Source organism: Anabas testudineus, chromosome 7 (genome assembly GCF_900324465.2).
Source record: "Anabas testudineus chromosome 7, fAnaTes1.2, whole genome shotgun sequence".
In the NCBI taxonomy this organism is placed as follows: domain Eukaryota; kingdom Metazoa; phylum Chordata; class Actinopteri; order Anabantiformes; family Anabantidae; genus Anabas; species Anabas testudineus.
Genome location: NC_046616.1, coordinates 3,367,749 through 3,390,912, shown reverse-complemented (window position 1 = coordinate 3,390,912; position 23,164 = coordinate 3,367,749). Strand labels below are relative to the sequence as shown.

At 42.8% G+C, this 23,164-nt stretch overlaps 4 protein-coding genes across 4 annotated transcripts; all 4 read left to right on the top strand.

The window, feature by feature from the left end:
• Positions 1–689: 689 nt before the first annotated feature.
• Positions 690–2,279, top strand: LOC113167147 (trace amine-associated receptor 13c-like). Its single transcript, XM_026367556.1, has 3 exons — positions 690–696; positions 1,074–1,227; positions 1,469–2,279. Exons 1-3 carry the CDS (start codon positions 690–692, stop codon positions 2,277–2,279), a joined length of 972 nt encoding a protein of 323 aa, XP_026223341.1.
• Positions 2,280–5,136: 2,857 nt separating this feature from the next.
• On the top strand, positions 5,137–6,480 carry LOC113167141 (trace amine-associated receptor 9-like). The gene is made up of 3 exons (XM_026367549.1): positions 5,137–5,152; positions 5,280–5,430; positions 5,670–6,480. The coding sequence occupies exons 1-3, from the start codon at positions 5,137–5,139 to the stop codon at positions 6,478–6,480; spliced, it is 978 nt and encodes a 325-aa protein (XP_026223334.1).
• A 6,261-nt stretch (positions 6,481–12,741) lies between these two features.
• Positions 12,742–15,117, top strand: LOC113167136 (trace amine-associated receptor 7e-like). The gene is made up of 3 exons (XM_026367538.1): positions 12,742–12,766; positions 13,900–14,050; positions 14,307–15,117. Exons 1-3 carry the CDS (start codon positions 12,742–12,744, stop codon positions 15,115–15,117), a joined length of 987 nt encoding a protein of 328 aa, XP_026223323.1.
• A 4,377-nt stretch (positions 15,118–19,494) lies between these two features.
• On the top strand, positions 19,495–23,164 carry LOC113167135 (trace amine-associated receptor 13c-like). Its single transcript, XM_026367537.1, has 3 exons — positions 19,495–19,837; positions 21,989–22,139; positions 22,354–23,164. The coding sequence occupies exons 1-3, from the start codon at positions 19,495–19,497 to the stop codon at positions 23,162–23,164; spliced, it is 1,305 nt and encodes a 434-aa protein (XP_026223322.1).

The following is a 23,164-nucleotide window of genomic DNA, read 5'->3' as shown; positions in this document are numbered from 1 at the left end:
GAAAAATGTTTCCTGTATCAGTGTTATCTCTGACAAAGGAGTCTTTCCTCAGACTTGTGACACATTTATCTGCTATTGTACTTCTTTGCCCTTAAATAACCAAATGCACTTCATATTGACATTATTATAATGGTTTATAGACAAACTCCTCTTACTGTACAGAGACATCAGTTAAGTCGCATAAATCTCCTTTTCAATTAGTGCCAATGGCCTTTATTCGAATGTTCAAAAAAACAAAACAGAATCACAGGTGTAGTGTTTGCACATTATATAGTATTTCTAGCCATGTTGCATACATTATCTCTTAAAACCCAGAATAACAGGATGAAATGCTTTATGGAACCATTGTTCCTAGCAGCAACCAAATAAAAGCCAAGTTTGGCCTCATTCAGTGCATCCTGTGTGCAAAGAAACCAGACTCAGCAGATCATTTTGGGGGCATAATGATCATGAGCACATATGTAACCTACATATCTTCTCTTGCACTGAGTGAATTACACAAATGACTTGCTTTTAAGAGAGTTACATGCAAAACCTCCTAAAAACTGCTTTCAGCTTGTGTGAATGTTGGTCTTAAGGTTAAGTCCTTCTCAACAACCAGCTGAACCAAACAAAAATTTAATTTGGGCTGCATTACTGCCAAAAACTCAATCACTAAACAGTATTTTTTTCATGGCAAATATATTAATATGGATGGTAAATGCACATTTTGCACGCATTCACTAATTTCGTATTTGCATACTACTTTAAATAACACAGGCCATCTGCACCTGAATTTCAGACACAAACTCTTGGGCAAAAATGCTTCACTCAGCAAACTTATGAAGACAAAGTTGCAAAATACACTGAATGTGCTATTTTACTAATTTCAGAGATGCAGTCCTCAGTGCACACCCTTAGTAGATCAGCTTGTGACGTATTTCAGAGGAATATCAGTGTCCACAAGTGACAGACAGTGAGGGAGGAAGAAAAGGAGAGAGAAATTGTCGATGACACTGAACCTTTCTCAGAAAGCTACAAATGATCAGCGGTTTCTCTCCTCCTCCTCTCTGTGATGATGGAGACACTGGAAGAAGCTGAACTCTGCTTTCCACAACTGAACAACTCTTGCAAGAAACGCACACGTCCTCACTCTGAGTCAATGATCATTTACACTCTGCTGCCCTCCTTCTCTTTGCTCACTGTGTCTCTCAACCTGTTGGTCATCATCTCCATCTCCCACTTCAGGCATGGATAATTATCTTAACTCTGATCATTTGTCAAATTTCTCTGAACAGTTACATTGTTTTGGTTTGATGATGTCTTGGTTCATAAGCAGATCTTACCACTGTGACATTTTAAAACTGGAATATGCTGTTGTCAGTAATTTTGCACCTAAACGTTGTTCTGTTCTAAAAATGTTTTTTCTCTTTGCAATGATACTGTGAATGTTTGTAATAGTTACCATAATGATACCATCTCACTACAGGCAGCTCCACACCTCCACCAACCTCCTCCTCCTCTCTCTGGCTGTGTCAGACTTCTTTGTGGGTCTTCTCGTGGTGCCGTTTCAAATCCTGTTATTAGAACCCTGTTGGCTCCTGGGTGACCTGGCATGTATTCTGTGTTCTTTTCTACCCTTTATCTCTGTCCCTGCTACAGCAGTAAACATGGTGCTGATATCAGTCGATCGTTATGTTGCTGTCTGTGATCCATTGCGTTACGGCACCAAAATCACTCCAAAGAGAGTTCAAATCTGTGTTCTCTTATGTTGGACTTACTCTGTTTTCTACAATTTCCTGTTTTTATTTGATAACCTGAAACAACCAGGCAAGTATAACTCCTGCTATGGAGAATGTGTGATTAGTGTCAATGGAGCTGTTGACCTCGTTTTAAGGTTCATTATTCCCACCACATCCATCATCATTCTGTATACGAGAGTGTTTGTGGTGGCTGTGTCTCAGGCTCGTTCCATGCGCTCCCACATTGCAGCTGTCAAACTGCAGCGTTCAAAGACTGTAACTGTGAAGAAATCCGAGCTGAAAGCAGCCAGGACTCTTGGTGTGGTTGTTGCTGTGTTTCTCATGTGTTACTGTCCATATTACGGCATATCTCTCGCTGGCTATGACCTCATGATGGGTTCTTCAATTAACATTTTTATGTTTTTTCTGGTGATATTGAACTCCTGTCTAAACCCTGTGATCTATGCCTTTTTCTATCCCTGGTTTAGAAAAACTGTTAAACTCATTGTTACCCTTGAGATATTGCAGCCTCATTCCCGTCAGGCCAACGTACTGTAGAGAGAAACTGTCACTGAAAAGACACAAACATACAGTACTAATATGTCCTGTAATTTTTTCCAAAAGGGCTTGTTTAGATTTTTGAATGTGTAGAGTTTAATATATATTTTTCTTGCCATAATCTCTGAGTAACATTTATTCAACATCTGTGTCACATTTTTATATCATTTATTGGCAGCAGAGGTAATTTAGGCAGCTGAGTTTCACATAGATGTGATCACTTTAATGTGGTTTATGTGCAGTTGATGGGGAAAATATTCCTGAAAATCCTAGAAATGAACACATAATAAAAAAAATATGATCTTTTCATATTTTACTACAGTTTGAGCTTTTGACATATCTATTATAACAGAAAACAATATAATAAATGTGTGATTAATTGTAAATGGACATGTTGACCTCATTTTAGATTTATTATTCCCAACACAGCCATTATCATTCTGTATATGAGAGCATTCAGAACCCCTTTTTCGATTCCTAGGAGAGTGATTCCAAGCCGGGTGACAGGAGCGAGGATGAAGTAAGATGGGTTAGGAGTTTTGGGACTCAAACTGTTGAGTGGCGGCGTCAGCCTTGATGTTGCGGTTGCCTGGATGATATGAAAGGGAGAAGTTGAATCTATTAAAGAACAAAGCCCACCTGGCTTGTCGGGCTTTGAGACGCTTAACTGTGCGGAGCTACTCCAAGTTCTTATGATCGGTCCAAACCAGAAAAGGCTGTTTGGTTTCCTCCAGCCCGTGACGCCATTTCTCCAATGCCAATTTAATGGCTAGAAGTTCCTGGTCTCCCATGCAGTAATTGCTTTCTGCAGGGGACATTTGCCTGGAGAAGAAAGCACAAGGATGCATTTTATTGTAATTTTTGGATCCCTGAGAGCACACTGCCCCTACTTCCAAGCCCGATAAATCTACCTCCACCACAAACTGGAATCAGAATGGGAGCTTAAGTGAATCTTTGTTTCAGGAGATTGAAGGCTTTCTGGGCTTCTGAGGTCTGGGAAAATCATGCTTTAGTGGAGGTTAGAGTGTGAAGTGGGCTGCCGACCTGACTGTAATTGTGCACAAATTTCCTGAGAAATTGGCGAATCCATAAAAACACTGTAGAGCTTTATGTGACTCAGGAGTAAACCACTCCTGCACTGCCTAGATCTTGGCTGGGTCCATCTGAATCTGTCCAGGAGATACAATAAATCCTAGAAAGGGAACATTCTTGGCATGAAACTGACATTTCTTCTTCTGCACGTGTTCCACGTGCTCGGTTTCAGTTTTGGAGAAAATAAGAATGTCATCAAGAGACAAAAACAAAGTTATTCAGCATATGTCCTAAAACATAATAAACCAGATTTTGGAACATGACAGGGGGCATTGGTAAGTCCAAAAGGCATGATCTTTGCAAAGGTTTAAAGTTTCATAAAGATGGACGCATCCTGCAAGAGCTAAAATGCAGAAGAAATTAAAGGGACAGGATGCGCTTTTTTAAAAATCTTTTTTTATGATAATGTCGTTCAAACCTTGAAAGTCAACACAAGGACAGAGGCCTCTGTCTTTTTTGCCGACATAAAAGAAACCGGACCCTTCTGGAGAGGAAGAGGGTCCGATCAAGCCAGCAGCTAGTACCTCGTCCAGGTATTCTGCATAGCGATTCTCTCCAGGGTAGGGCACCTGATCAGAAGACTGGGGGCTGGATCGTCGCTTGCAGGAAGGTAGCGGAGCTGGTCGGTCCCAAACCGAGAATCCTGCCTGGTCTCCAATCAACATGGGGGTTGTCCCAATTAGGCCAGGCGGAGCCTAGAACCAAAGGTAAATCTGGAGACTAAATTATGTGAAAAGTATCTGTTCATGATGCCTGTCAATGGACAAATGAACAGAATCCATGAGACAGGATGAAATGCTTTATGGAACCATTTTTGCTAGCAGCAACCAAATAAAAGTCACTTTTGGCCTCATTCAGTGCATTCTGTGTGGACAGAAACCAGAGTCAGATCATTTTGGGGGCATAATGATCATGAACACACATGTAACCTACATATCTTCTCTTGCACTAAGTGAATTACACAAATGGCTTACTTTTACAAGAGTTACGTACAAAACCTCCTAAAAACTGTCTCATTTAACTTGTGTGACTGTCGGTTCTTAGGTTCTAAGTCCTTTTCAACAACTAGCTGAACCAAACAAAACTTTATTTTGTGCTGCTTACGTGCTTGTAGTTCAACCAAAAACTCCAGAACTGGATCACTAGACAGTATTTTTTCATGGCAAATATATTAATATGGATGGTAAATACACATTTTGGACACATTCTTTAATTTCGTATTTGCATCCTACTCCTTCAAATAACACAGGCCATCTGCACCTGAATTTCAGACACCATCCCTTGGGCAAAAATGCCTTACTCAGCAAACTTATGAAGACAAAGTTGGAAAATACGCTGAATGTGCTATTTTACTCATTTCAGAGATGCAGTCCCTCAGTGCACACCCTTAGTGGATCAGCTTGTGATGTTTTCTGAGGTTGTTGCCAAGTTTCTACATGATTGACATGCACATCTTTAGTAAACCAGGGCCTTAGTGAGTTTTGAAGCCCAAAAAAGAAGCTAGTTATGGACTTCCATTACACATACACCTTACATTAAATGTTTTAGCATTTTGAAAAAAACAAAAAGAATTTGTGCATATTGTAATTGGAGATAAATCTTATTGTTAACTTTAACAATACTTCTGACTGCTATATCACTGCAGCTCATAATATCGTGACTTTATTACTGCTTGCATCAACCAAAACTGAAATACTACATCCCAGTAAAGGATTTCATACAAAGATAACAGAAGTGACAAAGGTGCATGAGTATGACTTGCAGTATGAGGGAGGAGGATAGTGAGGGAGAAGGGGGAAGGAGAGGAGAGAGAAATTGTCAATGACACTGAACTTTTCTCAGAAAGCTACAAATGATCAGCAGTTTCTCTCCTCCTCCTCTCTGTGATGATGGAGACACTGGAGGAAGCCGAACTCTGTTTTCCACAACTCAACAACTCTTGCAAGAAACGCACACGCCCTCACTCTGAGTCAATGCTCCTTTACACTCTGCTGCCCTCCTTCTCTTTGCTCACTGTGTTTCTCAACCTGTTGGTCATCATCTCCATCTCCCACTTCAGGCATGGATAAATGTGTTAACTCTGATTATTTGTCTAATTTCTCTGAACAGTTACATTGTTTTGGTTTGATGATGTCTTTGTTCATAAGCAGATCTTACCACTGTGACATCACAACTAGAGTATGCTGTTGTCAGTAATTGTGCACCTAAACGTTGTTCTGTTCTAAAAATGATTTTTCTTTTTGCAATAATACTGTGAATGTTTGTAATAGTTACCATAATGATACCATCTCACTACAGGCAGCTCCACACCTCCACCAACCTCCTCCTCCTCTCACTGGCTGTCTCAGACTTCTTTGTGGGTCTTCTCGTGGTGCCGTTTCAAATCCTGTTATTAGAACCCTGTTGGCTCCTGGGTGACCTGGCATGTATTCTGTGTTCTTTTCTGCCCTATATCACTGTCCCTGCTACAGCAGTAAACATGGTGCTGATATCAGTCGACCGTTATGTGGCTGTCTGTGACCCATTGCGTTACGGCACCAAAATTACTCCAAAGAGAGTTAAAATCTGTGTGCTCCTATGTTGGATTTACTCTGTTTTCTACACTTTCCTGTTTTTATTTGATAACCTGAAACAACCAGGCAAGTATAACTCCTGCTACGGAGAATGTTTGATTAATGTAAATGGACATGTTGACCTCGTTTTAAGGTTCATTATTCCCACCACATCCATCATCATTCTGTATACAAGAGTGTTTGTAGTTGCTGTGTCTCAGGCTCGGTCCATGCGCACCCACATTGCAGCTGTCAAACTGCAGCGTTCAAAGACTGTAACTGTGAAGAAATCAGAGCTGAAAGCAGCCAGGACTCTTGGTGTGGTTGTTGCTGTGTTTCTCATGTGTTACTGTCCATTTTATGGCATATCTCTCGCTGGCTATAACTACATGATGGGTTCTTCAACTCACATTATTATGTTTTTTGTGGTGACATTTAACTCCTGTCTAAACCCTTTGATCTATGCCTTTTTCTATCCCTGGTTTAGAAAAACTGTTAAACTCATTGTTACTCTTGAGATATTGCAGCCTCATTCCCGTCAGGCCAACGTACTGTAGAGAGAAACTGTGGAGTCACTGAAAAGACACTAACCTACAGTACTAATATGTCCTGTAATGTTTTTTTTGAATGTAAAGAGTTTAATATATATTTTTCTTACCATAATCGCTGAGTAACATTTTTTTAAAATTAATTTTTCCAATATTACAGTGTCAATACATCCTATTTAGTCAAAATACATCTGTGTCACATTTTTATGTCATTTATTGGCAGTAGAGGTAATTTAGTGATCACTTTAATGTGGTTTATGTACAGTTGATGGGGAAAATATTCCTGAAAATCCTAGAAATGAACACATAATAAAAAAGTATGATCTTTGCATATTATGCTACAGTTTGGGCTTTTAGCACATCTATTTGTTATAGAAAGCAATTTAATAAATACTATTTAATACTACTACATATGTAGACTGTAGGTTTGACCACTCATTCTTCTTTGTATACTTAAATGGTGAACTAAAGATTTTATTAAAGTCCCATTGAGATTTTATAGATCACTATATGTAAGGAAGATATTCACAATGGTGACAAACACAAAAATTGATACCACACAGAATAACAACGATATGACTTAACTGAATAAACTGATAAATACAAAAACAAATATCTCACAGGTTTACCAGTCATCACTAAAAACACAATGACTTTGTATGTAAAGATGTTGGGCAGAATACGAGGGCAAGTCCACAATCAAATACAAAATAGCAGTGGTGGGTTAATGGTCTAAGGATTGTGACAACTTTCCTTCTCATTTTCAGACAGTACCACTCATTGCGTTTAGGCTACTGGTTGCATGGCAAATGTCACTAGTTTCAGGTAATTTCAGCTGTTAATTCCAAGAACAATGTGTTGAAGGTTAAATTGCTTTTTGTAGCCACTGTCTGTTCTCACTCTTCTATATGAGAGTGTTTGGGGTGGCTTTGTCTCAGGCTCTTCTATCCCTGGTTTAGAAAATCTGTTAAACTCATTGTTAGACTTCAGATATTCCAGACTCACTGCTGTCAGGCCAAGGTACAGTAGAGAGAAACTGTGGCATCACTGAAAAGACACAAATACAGTACTAATGTCCTGTAATCTTTAGAGAAAATTTTGAACATACAAAGTTTAATATGGGTCCTAGTTTTTTATTTATTCAATATTCTAGTTTCCACAAAATTAGTCACATTTATCAGCTTTTGAACTTCTTTCCCCTTAAATAACCAAATGAGCTTCATATTGAAATTATTACAATGGTTTATAGTATAGACCAAGTCACAAAAATTTCTCATTTTTACATTTACATTTTACATTTAGTCATTTAACAGATGCTTTTCTCCAAGGAGAAAAAACATCAAAGCAAAGTGTTTGTTTCCAGAGATGTAAGTACAAAAGGGCAATAAAGTTATTTTTATTAAATTTTTTTAAAGGAAGGAAGATGCGGAAGAGTTCTGTTTTCAGCAGTTTTTTTTAAATATTGCAAGTGAGGTGGCTGAGCGTGCAGAGTCTGGCAGCTCATTCCACCATCGTGCGATCACTGAGCTGAACAGTTTTCCTTGGTGTCTACTGTGTGGTGCTGGTACCACCAGACGCCGTTCACTTGTGGAGTGCAGTGGACGGGACGGGATGTAGACCTGAACGATTGAATTGAGATAAGATGGAGCTGTAGAGTTTACCACTCTGTAGGCAAGAGACGGAGCTTTGAACTTGATCCTTGCAGCCACAGGAAGCCAACGCAAAGATTGGAAGAGTGGTGTGACATGAGTCCTTTTTGGTTGATTGAAAATGAGGCGTGCTGCTGCATTTTGGATCATCTGTAGGGGTTTGGTCGTGGATGCCGGTAAACCCATCAGTAGTGCATTGCAGTAGTCAAGACGAGATATGATCAACACCTGTACAATGAATTGGGTCGTGTACTCCGTCAGTTAGGGTCTGATCTTTCTGATGTTGTGGAGGGCATATCTACACAACCTAGAGACTGTGGCGATGTGTTCCATGAAGGTCAGTTGGTCATTAATGATGGCCGTCTTAGCGGAGACAATCACCGCAGATCCAATGTTGATGCTGATGTTGAGTTGTGTCGAAGGTCTGGCAAGGAAGAATAGGACTTCAGTCTTGGGAATGTTAAGTTGAAGGTGTCTTTCTCTCATCCAGGCAGAGATGTCAGAGAGACAGGCAGAGATGCGAGACGAGACAGTAGAGTCATCCGGCGGAAAGGACAGGAAGAGCTGTGTGTCATCCGCATAGCAGTGATAAGAAAAGCCGTGTGAATGGATGATAGAGCCTAAATAAGTATAGATTGGAAAAAAGAAGAGGACCAAGGACTGAGCCCTGTGGTACACCGGTGGAGAGGTTATGAGAGTCTAAATCAAGCCCCTGCCAGGATAACTTGAAGGTTTGTTCAGACGAGTATGACCGAAGCCAGGCTAGAGCTGATCCAGAGATGCCCAAGTCTGAGAGTACAGTCATAAGAATCTGATGGTTGAGTGTCAAAGGCTGCAGATAGATCTAATAGAATAGCAGAAGAAGGACAGAAGAGGTACCTGCAGCTTTTGCCACCCGTAGGGATTCCACAACAGTCAGAAGTGCCGTTTCTGTGGAGTGATCACTCTTGAAGCCATACTGATTGACATCAAGGAGATTGTTCCAGGAAAGAAAGTCAGAGAGTTGATTGAAGGCTGCACGTTCCAGGGTCTTGGCCAGAAATGGAAGAAGAGAGACCGGTCTGAAGTTCTCCACAATGGAGGGATCCAGAGAAGGCTTCTTCAACAGTAATCTGGGCCTGCTTGAACGAGGTGGGAAAGGTGCCTGTTGTGAGAGAAGTGTTGGTGATCTGTGTAATGGCTGGTATTAGTGTTGGTGCAATAGCTTGAAGAAGAGTAGGGGGGATTAGATCCAGAGAGCAGGTGGTCGGGCGGTTGGAGGGGAGGAGGTTGGATACATTGTCCTCTGACAGTGTTGAAAAAGTGAAGAGAGATGCGTTGTTGGGTTTAGTTAGTAGAATGTCATCATCAGGAGGAGAGAACTGGGAGCTGATGGCTGCCACCATGTAAGGTAAAAAAAGGAGGAGAAGTCGTCTGCTGTGAGACAGGTGGGTGGCGGAGGTGGAGGTGGATAGAGTAGAGACTTGAAAGTGGAGAACAGCTTCCTGGTATCTGTGGTGTTGCTGAGCTTGTCCTGGTAGTATTCAGTCTTCCCCCTGGTGACACTGTGAGAGAAAGATTGAAGCAAATCCTGATAATCAGTTAGAGCAGGTTGAGACTTGGATTTGCACCGTGCGTTGTTCACGGATCTGGTCAGTGAGCCACGAGTTGGAAGCTGAAGGAAAAGCAGGTCTAGAAGATATTGGGCAGAGACTATCCAGGCAGAATGAAAGAGCATTGCAGAACCTGTCCGTGGCAGTGTCTGTGTCAGAGGGGGAGAGATCCTGCAACGAGGTCAGCGTTGCAGAAAACGGGGAAGAAAACTGCTCCGGGTTGAGATATCTGAGGTTGCGGCGGAATATGTCCTGTGCAGTGGAAGCATGTGATGGTCTAGAGATGAAGACTGTGAGCTGAATGAAGAAGTGATCCGACAAATGCAGAGGAGTGACAGAGATTTCGTCCACACTGCAGTTCTGGATCAGAATGAGGTCCAGGTTGTTACCAGCTTTGTGAGTGGAGACTAATCTCAGGTCAAACGTGTTCAGAAGAGCGAGCACGTCAGTCAGTCATTTTTAATTAGTACTAATGGCCTTTATTCAGATATTCAAATAAAAAGAAAAAAAAAATCACGAGTGTGGTGTTTGCAAATTATATAGTATTTCAGGCCATGTTACAAATAAAATTAACTTTTGGCATCATTCAGTGTATCCTGTGTGCACAGAAACCAGACCCGGCACATCATTTTGGGGGCATAATGATCATGAACACACATGTAACCTACATATATTCTCTTGCACTGAGTGAATTAAACAAATAGCTTACTTTTATGAGAGTTACATGCAAAACCTCTTAAACAGTCTTTCAGCTTGTGTGAATGTTGGTGTTCAGGTTAAGTCCTTCTCAACAACTAGCTGAACCAAACAAAACTTTATTTTTGTGCTGCATTACTTGCTTGTAGTTCAACCAAAAACTCCATAACTCGATCATTGGATAGTATTTTTTCATGAGAAATATATTACTATAGATCATGGGTCAGGAACCTTTTTGACTAAGAGAGCCATATAAAGCAAAATATTTGGAAATTTATTTCAGTGAGAGCCATATAATATATTTTAAAAGTGAATTCAACTAAAACTAAAGTTCATTGGCTACATCCAGCATGAACGTTTTAGAATACTTGCCATCTGTGAATGGTTTTCCGTTCCTCACTATTGCTAAAGATCCAGCAAAGCTGACGGAATTATAGTCACCTTGCTGGGTCCATACGCGGAGTTGCTGCTGGCTAGCTTGCACCCTGCTCAGTAGCTCTTGGCACGCTTTCTTTCTGCTGTCTCCTGCAGGGTATTTGGATGCAAGGTAGCATGGCGGGTGTCGAAGTGCCGCTTTACATTCGACCGTTTCATCGATGCAATTTTGTCATTGCAAATTAGACACACCGCAGAACTGCTCTCTCCACAAAGGCGAATTCTTCGGTTCATTCGTCCCGAAATGTACGATACTCATCATCTTTTTTTCTTTTTGTCGAAGGGTTAGTGACTGATTCAAAAGGGGGCCTTTACCTGTTTACCGAACAACGGCCAACGTAGGCCAGTATCATCCAATTAAAATAACGGACAATTGCACCTGCAGCAAACTGCAGCCCTGAACAGGACATGAGCAGTGAAAAATCGATGGATGGATTAAAACAAGTGAGAATATTTTGTTTTATCTACGAGCCAGATGCAATCATCACATTTAAATTTACATTTGGTCATTTAGCAGCTTTTATCCAAAGCGACTTACAAGTCAAGAAGAAACAACATCAAAGCAAAGTGCTATCAAAAAAGTGTTTTTGTTTCAAGAGATGTGAATTTTTTTTTTTTTTTAAGTGCAAAGGAAGATGCGGAAGAGTTCTGTTTTCAGCAGTTTTTTAAAGATTGCAAGTGAGGTGGCTGAGCGTGCAGAGATAGGCAGCTCAATCCACCATCGTGGGATCACTGAGCTGAAGAGTTTTCATTGGTGTCGACTGTGTGGTGCTGGTACCACCAGACGACGTTCCCTGGTTGAGCCCAGTGGACGGGAGGGGATGTAGACCTGAATGATTGAATTGAGCTAAGATGGAGCTGTGGAGTTGACCACTCTGTAGGCAAGAGACGGAGCTTTGAACTTGATCCTTGCAGCCACAGGAAGCCAACGCAAAGATTGGAAGAGCGGTGTGACATGAGTCCTTTTTGGTTGATTGAAAATGAGGCGTGCTGCTGCATTTTGGATCATCTGTAGGGGTTTGGTCGTGGATGCCGGTAACCCCATCAGCAGTGCATTGCAGTAGTCAAGACGAGATATGATCAACGCCTGTTGATCATCAAACACATTCTTGAATTTTGTACTTGCATCGTACTCCTTCAAATAACACAGACCATCTGTGCACAGACAGATTGCATATGAATTTCAGACACAATCCCTTAAGGAAAAATGCCTTACTTAGCATATTTATAAAGGCAAAGTTTCAAAATACGCTGCATATGCTATTTTACTCATTTCAGAGATGCAGTCCTCAGTGCCCACCCTTAGTAGATCAGCTTGTGATGTTTTTTGAGGTTGTTACCAAGTTTCCTAATGATTCACACGCAAACCTTTAGTAAACCAGGGCCTTACCGCCCTGTTGCACTCACACCCATCATCATGAAGTGCTTCGAGAGGCTGGTCATGAGGCACATCAAGTCCCAGCTTCCACCCTCACTGGACCCTCTGCAGTTTGCATATCGTCCAAATCGTTCCAAGGACGATGCCATCCCCACTACTCTCCACCTGGCCCTCAGCCATCTGGACAACAAAGACACATATGTTCGAATGCTGTTCATAGACTTCAGCTCAGCATTCAACACCATCATTCCCCAGCAGCTGATTGGAAAGCTGAGCCGACTGGGTCTGAACACCTCCCTCTGCAACTGGATCCTGGACTTCCTGACTGGGAGACCCCAGTCAGTCCGGATTGAGAACAGCGTCTCCAGCACCACCATGCTGAGCACTGGGGCCCCTCAGGGCTGTGTGCTCAGTCCACTGCTGTTCACTCTGCTGACTCACAACTGTGTAGCAATGCACAACTCGAACCAGATCATCAAGTTCGCTGATGACATGACTGTGGTGGGTCTCATCAGCAAGAATGGCGGTCAGCGTACAGAGAGGAGGTACATCAGCTCTCAGCCTGGTGCAAGGCCAATAACCTGTCTCTGAACGTTGGGAAAACTAAAGAGATGGTTGTTGACTTTAGAAGAGCAAAGAGTGACCACTCTCTGCTGCCCCCCATCCTGACTACATTTTACAGGGGGACCATCGAGAGCATTGTGAGCAGCTGCATCACTGCCTGGTTTGGGAACTGCAAACCCACCCCTCACACCCAATCTTCACACTTCTGCCATCAGGGAAGAGGTTCCGGAGCATTCGGGCCTCACAACCAGACTTTTGAACAGTTTCTTCCCCCAAGCCATCAGGCTCCTCAACACACACACAACAAACTGAACTGAGCACACACACTCGCTAGATTTGACATGTTTCCATCTTTCAGTTGTAAATTGTATTCATTTCCGCTACTGGTCGCTGCTGTTTTGTGTTTTGTGTTCTGTTTTTGCTTCAGATCTTCTTCAGATGTCTGTCTGCACTTTCTCTTTGTGTTCTTGCACTGTTTGCACTAGGTTGCACAGGATGCACTTTATGTGGCTAGGGCTACTTAGCAGTCCTCAGCTCCATGTTTGTCTTGTTGCCGTTTTATGTAGCACCATGGTTCTGGAGAAACGTTGTCTCATTTCACTATGTACTGCTTCAGCTATATGTGGTTGGAATGACAATAAAGCTTCTTGACTTGACTTGACTAGTAAGTTTAAAAGCCCAAAAAAAGAAGCTAGTTATGGACTTCCACACCACCTTACATTAAATGTTTTAGCATTTTGAAAAAAACAAAAAGAATTTGTGCATATTGTAAATGGAGATAAAGCTTATTGTTAAATTTAACAGTACTTCTGACAGCATAGCTGCTTTTATCCTTTTAATATATCACTGCAGCTCATAATACCGTGACTTTATTACTGCTTGCATCAACCAAAACTGAAATACTACATCCCAGTAAAGGATTTCATACAAAGATAACAAAAGTGACAAAGGTGCATGAGTATGACTTGCAGTATGAGGGAGGAGGACAGTGAGGGAGAAGGGGGAAGAGAGGAGAAAGAAATTGTCAATGACACTAAACTTTTCCCAGGAAGCTACAAATGAGCAACAGTTTCTCTCCTCCTCCTCTCTGTGATGATGGAGACACTGGAGGAAGCTGAACTCTGCTTTCCACAACTCAACAACTCTTGCAAGAAACGCACACGTCCTCACTCTGAGTCAATGCTCATTTACACTCTGCTGCCCTTCTTTGCTTTGCTCACTGTGTCTCTCAACCTGTTGGTCATCATCTCCATCTCCCACTTCAGGCATGGATAAATGTTTTAACTCTGATCATTTGTCTAATTTCTCTGAACAATTACATTGTTTTTGTTTGATGATGTCTTTGTTCATAAGCAGATCTTACCACTGTGACATCACAACTAGAGTATGCTGTTGTCAGTAATTTTGCACCTAAACGTTGTTCTGTTCTAAAAATGATTTTTCTTTTTGCAATAATACTGTGAATGTTTTTGAATGTTTTTTGTTTGTAATAGTTACCATAATGATACCATCTCACTACAGGCAGCTCCACACCTCCACCAACCTCCTCCTCCTCTCTCTGGCTGTCTCAGACTTCTTTGTGGGTCTTCTCGTGGTGCCGTTTCAAATCCTTTTATTAGAACCCTGTTGGCTCCTGGGTGACCTGGCATGTATTCTGTGTTCTTTTCTACCTGTTTTCTCTGTCCCTGCTACAGCAGTAAACATGGTGCTGATATCAGTCGATCGTTATGTTGCTGTCTGTGATCCATTGCGTTACGGCACCAAAATCAATCCAAAGAGAGTTAAAATCTGTGTTCTCCTATGTTGGATTTACTCTGTTTCCTACGATTTCCTGTTTTTATTTGATAATCTGAAAAAACCAGGCAAGTATAACTCCTGCTACGGAGAATGTGTGATTAGTGTAAATGGACATGTTGACCTCATTTTAAGGTTCATTATTCCCACCACATCCATCATAATTCTGTATACGAGAGTGTTTGTGGTGGCTGTGTCTCAGGCTCGTTCCATGCGCTCCCACATTGCAGCTGTCAAACTGCAGCGTTCAACGACTGTAACTGTGAAGAAATCAGAGCTGAAAGCAGCCAGGACTCTTGGTGTGGTTGTTGCTGTGTTTCTCATGTGTTACTGTCCATATTATGGCATATCTCTCGCTGCCTATGAGCTTATGACGGGTTCTTTAATTAACATTTTTATGATTTTTCTAGTAATATTGAACTCCTGTCTAAACCCTTTGATCTATGCCTTTTTCTATCCCTGGTTTAGAAAAACTGTTAAACTCATTGTTACCCTTCAGATATTGCAGCCTCATTCCCGTCAGGCCAACGTACTGTAGAGAGAAACTGTGGAGTCACTGAAAAGACACAAACATACAGTACTAATATGTCCTGTAGTCTTTTCCAAAGGAGTCACTCTTTGAGATTTTTGAATGTATAGAGGTAAAAATATATTTTTTCTTACTATAATTTTTGAGAAACATTTATTTAAAATGTATTTTCCAATATTCCAGCGTCAATAAATCCTAATTAGTCAGGATACATCTGTGTCCCATTTTATGTCATTTATTGGCAGCAGAGGTAATTTAGGCAGCTGAGTTTCACATAGATGTGATCACTTTAATGTGGTTTATGTACAGTTCATGGGGAAAATATTTCTGAAAATCCTTCCCACTTGACTGAAACAGTAGTTAAGGAAATAAATCAAATTATAAATAAGCATTCATGGCCTCTTTTTTATTTTCTAAATAGAAATAAACACATAATAAAGTATGATCTTTTCATATTTTACTACAGTTTGGGCATATCCATCATACAGTGGCAAGAAAAACTTTGTGAACCTTTTGGAATTTCATGGTTTTCTGCATTAATTTGTCATAAAATGTGCTCCGATATCCATCTAAGGCACAACAACAGAAAAACACAGTCTGCTTAAAATAAGTATGTGAACCTTTGGACTTAACTGGTTGACCAAATGTTCCTGTAGTTGCAGATCAGACCTGCACAACGATCTGGAGTAATTTTGGACCGCTCCTCTTCACAAAACTGTTTCAGTGTAACAATATTCTTGGGATGTCTGGTGTGAATCGCTCTCGGTCATGCCACAGCATTTCAATCAGGTTGAGGTCAGGACTCTGACTGGGCCACTCCAGAAGGTGTATTTTGTTCTGCCATTGTCCTGTTGCATCACCCATCCTCTGCAGGGCTTCAGTTGGCGGACGGGTGGTCATACCTTTTCCTGCAAAATGTCTTTGATAAACTCTGGAATTCATTTTTCCATCAATGACAACAATCCGTCCAGGCCCTGAGGCAGCAAAGCAGCCCCAAACCAAGATGCTGCCTCCACCATGTTTTACAGTGGGGATGAGGTTTTGATGTTGGTGTGCTGTACTTTTTTTTTCTCCACACATAATGTTGTGTGTTTTTTGTTAACAACTCAATTTTGGTTTCATCTATCCACAGAATATTTTGCCAGTAGTGCTGTGGAACATCCAGGTGCTCTTTTGCAAACTTTAAACGTGCTGCAATATTTTTTTTTGGACAGCAATGGCTTCCTCCGTGGTGTCCTCCCATGTACTCCATTCTTGTTTAAAGTTTTTCCTTATTCTAGATGTCAACAAAAATGTTAGCATGTGTCAGAGATTTCTGTAAGTCCTTAGCTGACACTCTAGGATGCTTCTTTGCCTCATTCAGCATTCTGCGCTGTGCTCTTGCAGTCATCTTTACAGGGGAGGAGAAAGATAAATCAGGGAGGAGGGAAATCTTGGTTGTTGTGGCGCCGCGTGTGTGGCAGCTAGTCTCAGCAGCTCTGTCTTTTTGTGTTCTTTTCTTTGCATTTTTTAATGTTTTCTTCCACCTTATTTGTGTTTTTTGTTTTTTATATAAATCCATATGGAGTCCTGCGACAAAGGGTACAAACTTCACTACTTTTGCGCTTTGTTTTATTATCTTTTTTCAGCTTTTTGAGCCGGCCTCGGGGGAGCCTTTAGGATGCAGTTCCATTGTTTACACTCGAGACCAGCTGCTAGTTCTTAGCCGAGCTAAGCATGCTATTCGGGGATCAATGTTTAGCTTGGGCCACATGTCTTCGCTAATAGTCTACACAGTGACTCTGACTCCTTATATACATTCATTCTCATGTTGGAAATTAGTTGTGTAAAGTGTGAATTTAAGAGTTTGAACATGTTTAAGATTTGTTTATTAATGCTGTGTACATGTCCAAGTGATAGATAGATAGATAGATAGATAGATAGATAGATAGATACTTTATTGATCCCCAAGGGGAAAGTTTGGTGTTGCAGCAGCCATTACACACAAAAACATTGAACATTAAGTAACATGATCTACACAACAATACACGAGACACAGTACAAGAATAACACAGAGAATAGACAGTAATACCAACAAAACACACAGTAGGACTTGAATGTAAAGTGACTAAGTTACACATCAGCGTGGACACTGACTCTCTGTCAGGGAGTCATTGTACAGGCTGGTGGCTGTTGGCACAAATGACTTCCTGAACCGTTCCTTGTCACAGCGGAGCTGGAGAAGTCTCTGGCTAAAACTGCTCCGCTGTTTGATAAGCAGGCTGTGGAGAGGATGTGAGCTGTTCTCCATGATGCTCAGCAGTTTGTGCAGCATCCTCCTCTCCACCACCTGCTCTAAAGGTTCCAGAGGAGCCCCCAGCACAGAGCCAGCTTTCCTGATCAGCTTATTCAGTTTCTTAGTGTCGATGGCACTGATGCTGCTGCCCCAGCAGACGACAGCAAAGAATATTGCACTGGCTACAACAGACTGGTAGAAGATCTGCAGCATCTTGTTGCACACATTAAAGGACTTGAGCTTCCTCAGGAAGTAGAGTCTACTCTGTCCCTTCCTGTATACAGCCTCTGTGTTGAACTTCCAGTCCAGTCTGTTGTCCAGGTGAACTCCCAGGTATCTGTACCTCTCCACCACCTCCACCTTTTCACCCAGAATGGACACAGTGTCAAAGCCAGTTTTCTTCCTCCTGAAGTCCACAACCATCTCCTTGGTCTTGCTTACATTCAAGGTGAGATGGTTGTTCCCACACCACTTCACAAAGCTGTCCACCAGACCTCTGTACTTGGTCTCCTCCCCACCGCTGATACACCCAACCACTGCAGAGTCATCTGAGAACTTCTGCAGATGGCAGGACTCAGTGTTGTACTGAAAGTCTGAGGTGTACAGGGTGAAGAGGAAAGGCGAGAGGACAGTCCCCTGAGGTGCTCCTGTGCTACTGACCACCCGCTCAGACTCACATCCCTGCAGTCGTACAAACTGTGGTCTGTCTGTCAGGTAGTCAGTGATCCAGGAGGTTGTGGAGGAGTCTACCTGCATCTTCAGGAGCTTCTCTCTCAGCAGGACAGGCTGGATGGTGTTAAAGGCACTGGAGAAATCAAAGAATGTGATCCTCACAGTGCTGTTTGCCTTGTCCAGGTGTGAGAGAGCTCGCTGAAGCAGGTAGACAATAGCATCATCTACTCCAACCCGGGGACGATAGGCGAACTGCAGTGGGTCTAGTGATGTCTCAACCTGAGGTCTCAAATGAGTCAGAACCAGTCTCTCCAGGACCTTCATGATGTGTGAGGTGAGGGCGACTGGTCTGTAATCATTTAGAGCAGAAGGAGATGAGGTTTTTGGAACTGGCGTCAGACATGATGTCTTCCAGACCTTTGGCACCTGCTCCATTATCAGGCTCAGGTTGAAGAGGTGCTGTAGAATCCCAGAGAGCTGCTCAGAACAGGACTTCAGGACTCTGGGGCTGACACCATCAGGTCCTGCTGCCTTATTCTGGTTCAGCTTCTCCAGCTGCCTCTTCACCTGGCTGCTGGTCACTGACAGATGGGTAGGGGAGGTGAGTATGGTAGAGGAAGAGGAGGGGGGTGACGGTGGGATCATTTCTTCTGCAAGAGTTCCAGTGACGGGTGTGGTTTTATGACCGTCACTGATGTTCCTTGTAGCCTTGTATGGATAGGGTGTGGGTGGGCAGCAGTGAGAAACGCTTCTCTCACCTGGTACCTTGTCTCCACTCCGACGGCCTGCTTCTTCACTCTGCCTTAGACTCACCCTCAGCTCTCTCTGCACAGACTTCACCTGGTCCTTGTCTCCCTCCAGAAAGGCCTTCTTCTTCCTGTTCAGCAGCTCCTTTAAGTTGCTGGTGATCCAGGGCTTGTTGTTAGAGAAGCACCTCACTGTCCTGGTTGGGATGATGTTGTCCACACAGAAGTTAATGTACTCTGTGACGCTGTCTGTCATGGAATTGATGTCGTCTCCATGTTGGTCACAGAAAACATTCCAGTCTGTGGCTTCAAAGCACCCCTGCAGAGTTTCAATAGCTTCCTGAGACCACTTCCTTACAGTTCTCGTGGTCACTGTCTGCTTTTGAACAATAGGAGTGTAGACGGGGGTGAGGAGCACCAGGTTGTGGTCAGATCTGCCTAAGGGAATGAGAGCAGTGGAGGTGTATGCATCCTTAATGTTTGCATACAGTAAGTCTAAAGTCTTGGATGCTGGTTCTGTAAGTTAGCGGTGACTGAGTTGATGACGTCACACGCTACTTCAGGAGCGGCTGACGGGGGAATGTAAGTCGTAATGACAATAACACAGCTAAACTCCCTCGGTAGATAATATGGACGCAAACTTACAGCTAACAGTTCAATGTCCGGGCTACAGAGACGCTCCTTTACCGTAACATGACCGGGGTTACACCACCTGTTACTCACAAGCACTGCAATCCCCCCTCCTCTCTTCTTACCACTACTCCTACAGTCTCTGTCCACCCGCACCGTCCTGGAGCCCCTGATGGTGCAGTTGGAGTCCGGAATATGTTCCTGCAGCCAGGTCTCAGTAAAACACATGATGCTGCACTCAGTGCACCGAGCTCGTCCATCTTATTCACCAGGGACCTCACATTTCCCGTGACCACAGAAGTTAGAGAAGGTTTAAACCTTCTCTTCCACTCTTTCTTTTTTAGTCCAGCTCTGCATCCCCGGCGCCTTCTCCTTAGCTCCACGGGGATCAGAGGCCTTTCTCTCGGTGAGTGTTGGGAGAGCGCGATCAGCTGATCTCTGGTGTAAACAATGCGTCCGCTCCTGGTCGCGTCCATTGTTAATCCCCATCAATACATAAAGTGTTGGAAAAGTCGCGAAAAATGGGGAAAAAATCATCAGTAACGCCATATTCCAACGTGAATTAAGTTGTTTCGAAGGAGAGTTAAAAGAGAAAAGTAAGGAAAGAAAAAAAAACGCCCAAATAACTAAAAAACTACAATCTAACGGGAGCTACTGCAACAGGCAGCCACCTGAGGCGGCGCCAGGGTTAGAGCGAACTTGACTGAGAGGTGGCAAATGAAGATGTCTGATACTCACGGCTTAGGGTAGAACGGTGAGATTGAGTCAGTGCGGGAGTGGTGATGTCGGAGAGTGAGATGATCCGGAAGTGCTTGCCCCAGCAGAGGAGTTTGTCCAGTGTGACTTCCAAAATGACCGACTGCTGTTGGAAGCACGTGTGGGCACGTTGGCCTGGAACTTTCTGGTGAGAGATAAAAGTTAGCACAAGGACAAGCCAGCCGCCTCCAGAATCTGAATTGCTATAGGCAGGTCGAAGTTCTGGTCGGGGGTCATGCGCGGTGATACTCTATTGACAGGGAGAAACGTGGCCTAGATCCAAAATCCTGTGGTAATCCAGGTCTGTCCAATGGGCAGACAAAACTATCTGCCCATTGGACTGAGGATGGAAAGCAGATAAAAGGCTGACCCATAATTCCCAGAAGGCGACAGAACTCAGATCGCAGATGCACCGTTTCTTTAGCAGATGGGAGTTTGGCCTATGAGATGAAATCAACCATCTTGGCAAGGCAGTGCACAGTGGTCAGGATGGTGTTAGGGCCTTTGTAAAGGGGAAGTCGGGTGACAAAATCTACAGAGATCTGTGAGCAAGGATGATGAAAGTTGGAGAGTGGGAGAATGTGCCCTGCAGGTTCCTGATGTACAGGCTTAGCCTGTGTGCAGAAAGAACAGGTTGGAATGAAGGTCTAAACATTGGCTGCCAGAGTAGGCCATCGGAACCAGCGTTTGACCACGAAAAGGGGGCCCGCATCCCAGGGTGGCAGAAAAGGTGAGAAGAACGGCACCAGACCAAATCCTTAGATCAGAGGTTATCAGGAACATACAATTTATCCGGCATCTACCTCGGCTCGGGGAGAATCAGGATGGGAGCTGAAGTAAATCTTTGTTTCAGGAGATTGAAGGCTTTATAGGTTTCTGAGGTCCAAGAAAGTCAAGGTTTGGTGGAGGTCAGAGCGTGAAGTGGGCTGGTGACCTGGCTGTAATTGCCCTGTAGAAATTGGCGAATCCAAGGAAACGTTGCAGAGCTTTATGGGACTCAGGAGTAAACCACTCCTGTACTGCCTAGATCTTGGCTGGTTCCATCTGAATCCGTCCAGTAGATACGATAAATCCTAGGAAGAAAACGGTCTTGGCATGAAACTGACATTTCCTCTATCGCACGTGTTCCACATGCTCGGTTTAAGATTTGGAGAAAATAAGAACGTCATCAAGATCAAGAGACAAAAACAAAGTTATTGAGTATATCTCCTAAAACATAATTAACCGGATTTTGGAACACGATAGGGGCATTGGTAAGTCCAAAAAGCATGACCTGGTATTCATAGTGTCCAGAGGGTGTGATGAAAGCGGTTTCCCACTTGTTTCCTTGCCTCATTCCGACCAGATGGTAGGCATTGTGAAGGTTTTGAATTTGGTAAAGATGGATGCCTTCTGCAAGAGCTAAAATGCAGAAGAAATTAAAGGGACAGGAATTTTAAGAATTTGTGCATATTGTAATTGGAGATAAATCTTATTGTTAACTTTAACAGTACTCCTGACAGCATAGCTGCTTTTATCCTTTTAATATATCACTGCAGCTCATGATACCGTGACTTTATTACTGCTTGCATCAACGAAAACTGAAATACTACATCCCAGTAAAGGATTTTATACAAAGATAACAGAAGTGACAAAGGTGCATGAGTATGACTTGCAGTATGAGGGAGGAGGACAGTGAGGAAGAAGGGGGAAGGAGTGGAGAAAGAAATTGTCGATGACACTGAACTTATCTCAGAAAGCTACAAATGAGCAACAGTTTCTCTCCTCCTCCTCTCTGTGATGATGGAGACACTGGAGGAAGCCGAACTCTGTTTTCCACAACTCAACAACTCCTGCAAGAAACGCACACGCCCTCACTCTGAGTCAGTGATCATTTACACTCTGCTGCCCTCCTTCTCTTTGCTCACTGTGTCTCTCAACCTTCTGGTCATCATCTCCATCTCCCACTTCAGGCATGGATAAATGTCTTAACTCTGATCATTTGTCTAATTTCTCTCAACAATTACATTGTTTTGGTTTGATGATGTCTTGGTTCATAAGCAGAGCTGATGATGGAGTATGCTGTTGTCAGGAATTGTGCATCTAAACGTTCTTCTGTTTTAAAACAGATTGCCCATGTTTTTGAATGTTTCTAATAGTTACCATAATGACACCATCTCACTACAGGCAGCTCCACACCTCCACCAACCTCCTCCTCCTCTCTCTGGCTGTGTCAGACTTCTGTGTGGGTCTTCTCGTGGTGCCGTTTCAAATCCTGTTATCAGAACCCTGTTGGCTCCTGGGTGACCTGGCATGTATTCTGTGTTCTATTTTACCCTATATCTCTGCCCCTGCTATAGCAGTAAACATGGTGCTGATATCAGTCGATCGTTATGTTGCTATCTGTGATCCATTGCGTTACAGCACCAAAATTACTCCAAAGAGAGTTAAAATCTGTGTGCTCTTATGTTGGATTTACTCTGTTTTCTACAATTTACTGTTTTTATTTAATAACCTTAAGCAACTAGGCAAGTATAACTCCTGCTACGGAGAATGTGTGATTAATGTGATGGGAGCTGTTGACCTCATTTTAAGGTTCATTATTCCCACCACATCCATCATCATTCTGTATACGAGAGTGTTTGTGGTGGCTGTGTCTCAGGCTCGTTCCATGCGCTCCCACATTGCAGCTGTCAAACTGCAGCGTTCAAAGACTGTAACTGTGAAGAAATCAGAGCTGAAAGCAGCCAGGACTCTTGGTGTGGTTGTTGCTGTGTTTCTCGTGTGTTACTGTCCATATTATGGCATATCTCTCGCTGGCTATGAGCTTATGACGGGTTCTTTAACTCACATTTTTATGTTTTTTCTGGTGATATTTAACTCTTGTCTAAACCCTGTGATTTATGCCTTTTTCTATCCCTGGTTTAGAAAAACTGTTAAACTCATTGTTACTCTTGAGATATTGCAGCCTCATTCCCGTCAGGCCAACGTACTGTAG